This window comes from Maylandia zebra, linkage group LG4, assembly GCF_041146795.1.
Source record: "Maylandia zebra isolate NMK-2024a linkage group LG4, Mzebra_GT3a, whole genome shotgun sequence".
Taxonomy (NCBI): Eukaryota; Metazoa; Chordata; class Actinopteri; order Cichliformes; family Cichlidae; genus Maylandia; species Maylandia zebra.
In genome coordinates this window covers 18,494,844-18,497,528 of record NC_135170.1, presented here as the reverse complement: position 1 = coordinate 18,497,528, position 2,685 = coordinate 18,494,844, and the positions used below count along the sequence as shown (strand labels likewise).

The window sequence follows — 2,685 nt, the reverse complement described above, 5'->3', positions numbered from 1 at the left end:
TTTTTAAACATTCAAGATCATAATTTTATTTGCTAAGGTACATTGGAAATGTTTCACAAAGAGACTGTATTATACAGAATTAGAAAAGCGCAACAAAGTGATGAAATTATTGTATAAATACACAAATCTGAAACAACATTTTAAAGGTGAACCGAAAACAACATTCAGATACGTTTAAATCCGACGTCTTTGGTAAGATCCAGTGCAAATTTAGAAGAATGCCATTTAAATTGAATCAATTTATAGTCTTTTTCAACAGCATGACCAGAAGAGCGTCACGTCCAATAAACATTCTAAACACACACATTTATAGTCGCTAATAAACTTGAAAGATCTTAGCCTTGATATCTCCATGAGTATCACTGGCAGAAACCTCAAAGTTGGACTTGATGATCTGCTGCTGTTATTAGAGCTGGAGCTTATCCTGGAAGGTTACGACAGATGACAGAAATGCGTCGCTGTCGAGGCACTCTCTGCCCGTTGAACACAGACTCCTCATTTTTCAGGATCTCATGAGTGAACTTATATCTGGCCTGGTCCCTGCACAGGTGTAAAAAGGACAGGGTGAACCTTTGTTAATTGCAAACTGCCACAGCTGCTTCTTTACTATAACCATTCAGCCTTGTGTATTAATCAAAATCTCAAACACGTCATATTTAGGAAACATTAAGACAGATATGAGGCAAATGCAGCACCTCAGTATGTAGAGGGAGCGTCGGGAAAGCAGCAGATCCAGCCATTCACTGGGTGTGTCCTCCTTCACTAAGCGCATAATACTGTCAGACAACAGACTCAACCCTGCAATGGTGCTTCCACAGAACTGGAAAAAGTTAGAGAGTAAGATCACCATGTGTGCAACTTTTTTTTTTAGAAAGCCACTGTGCAAAAATCCTGGCAAACCCACCTTGACACTGTCGATGTGGGGCTTGATGTAGCCAGTCTTGTCCAAATCTATAACGTGCACAGGGCCGAGGAGCTGGCTACATTCAGGAAATGCTGTAGATCGGACCCGATTCAAGATCTCCTCACATGCCGCGCCCCACCTCAGACGCTCAGTCTCTCTGTACCCGTGGATTGCCTAAATGTGCAGGAAAAACAAAGTCGGTCTCACAGCCTGTGTTACTCTGAAGAGAAAACAGTTCAACTACACTGATCAGTGACAGTGTTAGGTGTGAATACAGCTATAGCTCTGTGATGCAGTTAAAAACGAACTACTGTACTTTATGTTGTTTATCACTGAGGTCATAGGGGGGGTGTTGGACTGCATTACTGTCAGAAGTGTGTCTAATATTTTATCCTGCCTCATAAACGTTGTTGGGTTAGACAAACTATCAGAATCACTTCTAATCACAGTGCAGTAAACCACCTTCACCTACACCTTTTTAAATATTCAATACATTCAACTTTCCTAAAGTTTCAGTCAACAATGAACCTGACTTACATCGTCCCAGTGATCAAATTCGTAGCGTTTCTTCTTCAGGCCTGGGTCCAGCTCCCGCAGAAAAGCAGCCTCTTCTGCCTCAGTGATGAAGTCCGTCCTCACCTCCACCTGCGAGCGCAGCTTCTGCACCAGCTCCGGGCTGGAGCCCACCATTGGAGCTTCATCCCCGAGAGGTAACAGGCCACTGGTGGCCCCGGAGCTCAGACAGCGCGGGTTACCGGTGCAAAGAGCTGGCTTGTGGATTTGCTTTAACACAGCCAACAACACTTTCATCGTCCCTGTCGATGTATTATTAGTTAGTGTCCTTATAAAGCCCCCGTTTACCTTCAGCGGCGTTTCGGTCTTGTTGACATAAGTCAAGCAGATATGGGAGGCGCCATGTTGGAAACGCAAAGCATTGTGGGGCTCGAAGTCTTTTCTTTTTCAGTAAAACGCCGGAAAAACAAAATGTTTGACCTCCGTCATCTCAAAGATAATGCCACCCGTACCATGCAAACCATATAAAAGGATAAGAATGAAAATAAATTTACAAAAAATAGTATTACAAATTAGAGTTACAAAAAACCCTATAAAACATTATACAAAAGATATTCTATACAGATTTCTTTTTAAATATTTTATTTATTTATTTATTTTAATGGCGAACTGCTATGGTACCATGAGTGTTTGGATTTTTTCCCCTTATTAATAAACACCTTTATTACGAAACTGAAGTTTGGTGTTTATTGTGTTATCTTTAATATTTAATATTTAAATTTGTTTGATGATCTGAAACATTTAAGTGTGAGAAACATACAAAAAAAATTAAATCAGGAAGACGGAAAACACTTTACACATCACTGTATGTCCTTTAACCTGGGATAAACAGATTTCTAAGTCTGTGGAGGGAAAATAGTATGGTCAACAGTATCAGATCCTGTGGTCTGGTCTCATATATATGTGACCCATATGTCTAACACGCCTTCATGTACATTAATTCCAGCCACAGTTAAGGCTCAGTGAGAGCAAACTCTCTTACAGGTTTAATAAATACAGGGAACCATATGCTGCAATTTATCCATGTGAACACTGGAGGGAACTGAATGCCCATGATTACAAACTGAATCAGCTTAATCAGCACATTTCAACTAGTAAAAATGTTTAAGCCTCCACACAGGAGGTGGTGTTTTTGCCAATTTGTTCATCACTAACTGTATCAATAGTGTTTGACAAAATATACACAAAGATCTTTTTTTGTAATTGCC

At 40.3% G+C, this 2,685-nt stretch overlaps 1 protein-coding gene across 1 annotated transcript; it reads right to left on the bottom strand.

Annotated features, from left to right (window-relative positions):
- Nucleotides 1-1,848, bottom strand: alkbh7 (alkB homolog 7). The gene is made up of 4 exons (XM_004558478.2): nucleotides 1,442-1,848; nucleotides 905-1,078; nucleotides 696-820; nucleotides 1-540 (listed from the first exon to the last, which is right to left on the bottom strand). The coding sequence occupies exons 1-4, from the start codon at nucleotides 1,712-1,714 to the stop codon at nucleotides 420-422; spliced, it is 693 nt and encodes a 230-aa protein (XP_004558535.1). The 5' UTR covers nucleotides 1,715-1,848; the 3' UTR covers nucleotides 1-419.
- Between the last annotated feature and the right edge of the window lie 837 nt (nucleotides 1,849-2,685).

What these genes read in the sequence shown, in the direction of transcription:
- alkbh7 (XM_004558478.2), bottom strand. Translation starts at nt 1,714, where the DNA reads ATGAAAGTGTTGTTGGCTGTGTTAAAGCAAATCCACAAGCCAGCTCTT. An exon ending in CCCACATCGACAGTGTCAAG is followed by an intron (nt 821 to 904) that starts GTGGGTTTGCCA and finishes AACTTTTTCCAG; the next exon opens with TTCTGTGGAAGCACCATTGC. An exon ending in CGCTCCCTCTACATACTGAG is followed by an intron (nt 541 to 695) that starts GTGCTGCATTTG and finishes ACACCTGTGCAG; the next exon opens with GGACCAGGCCAGATATAAGT.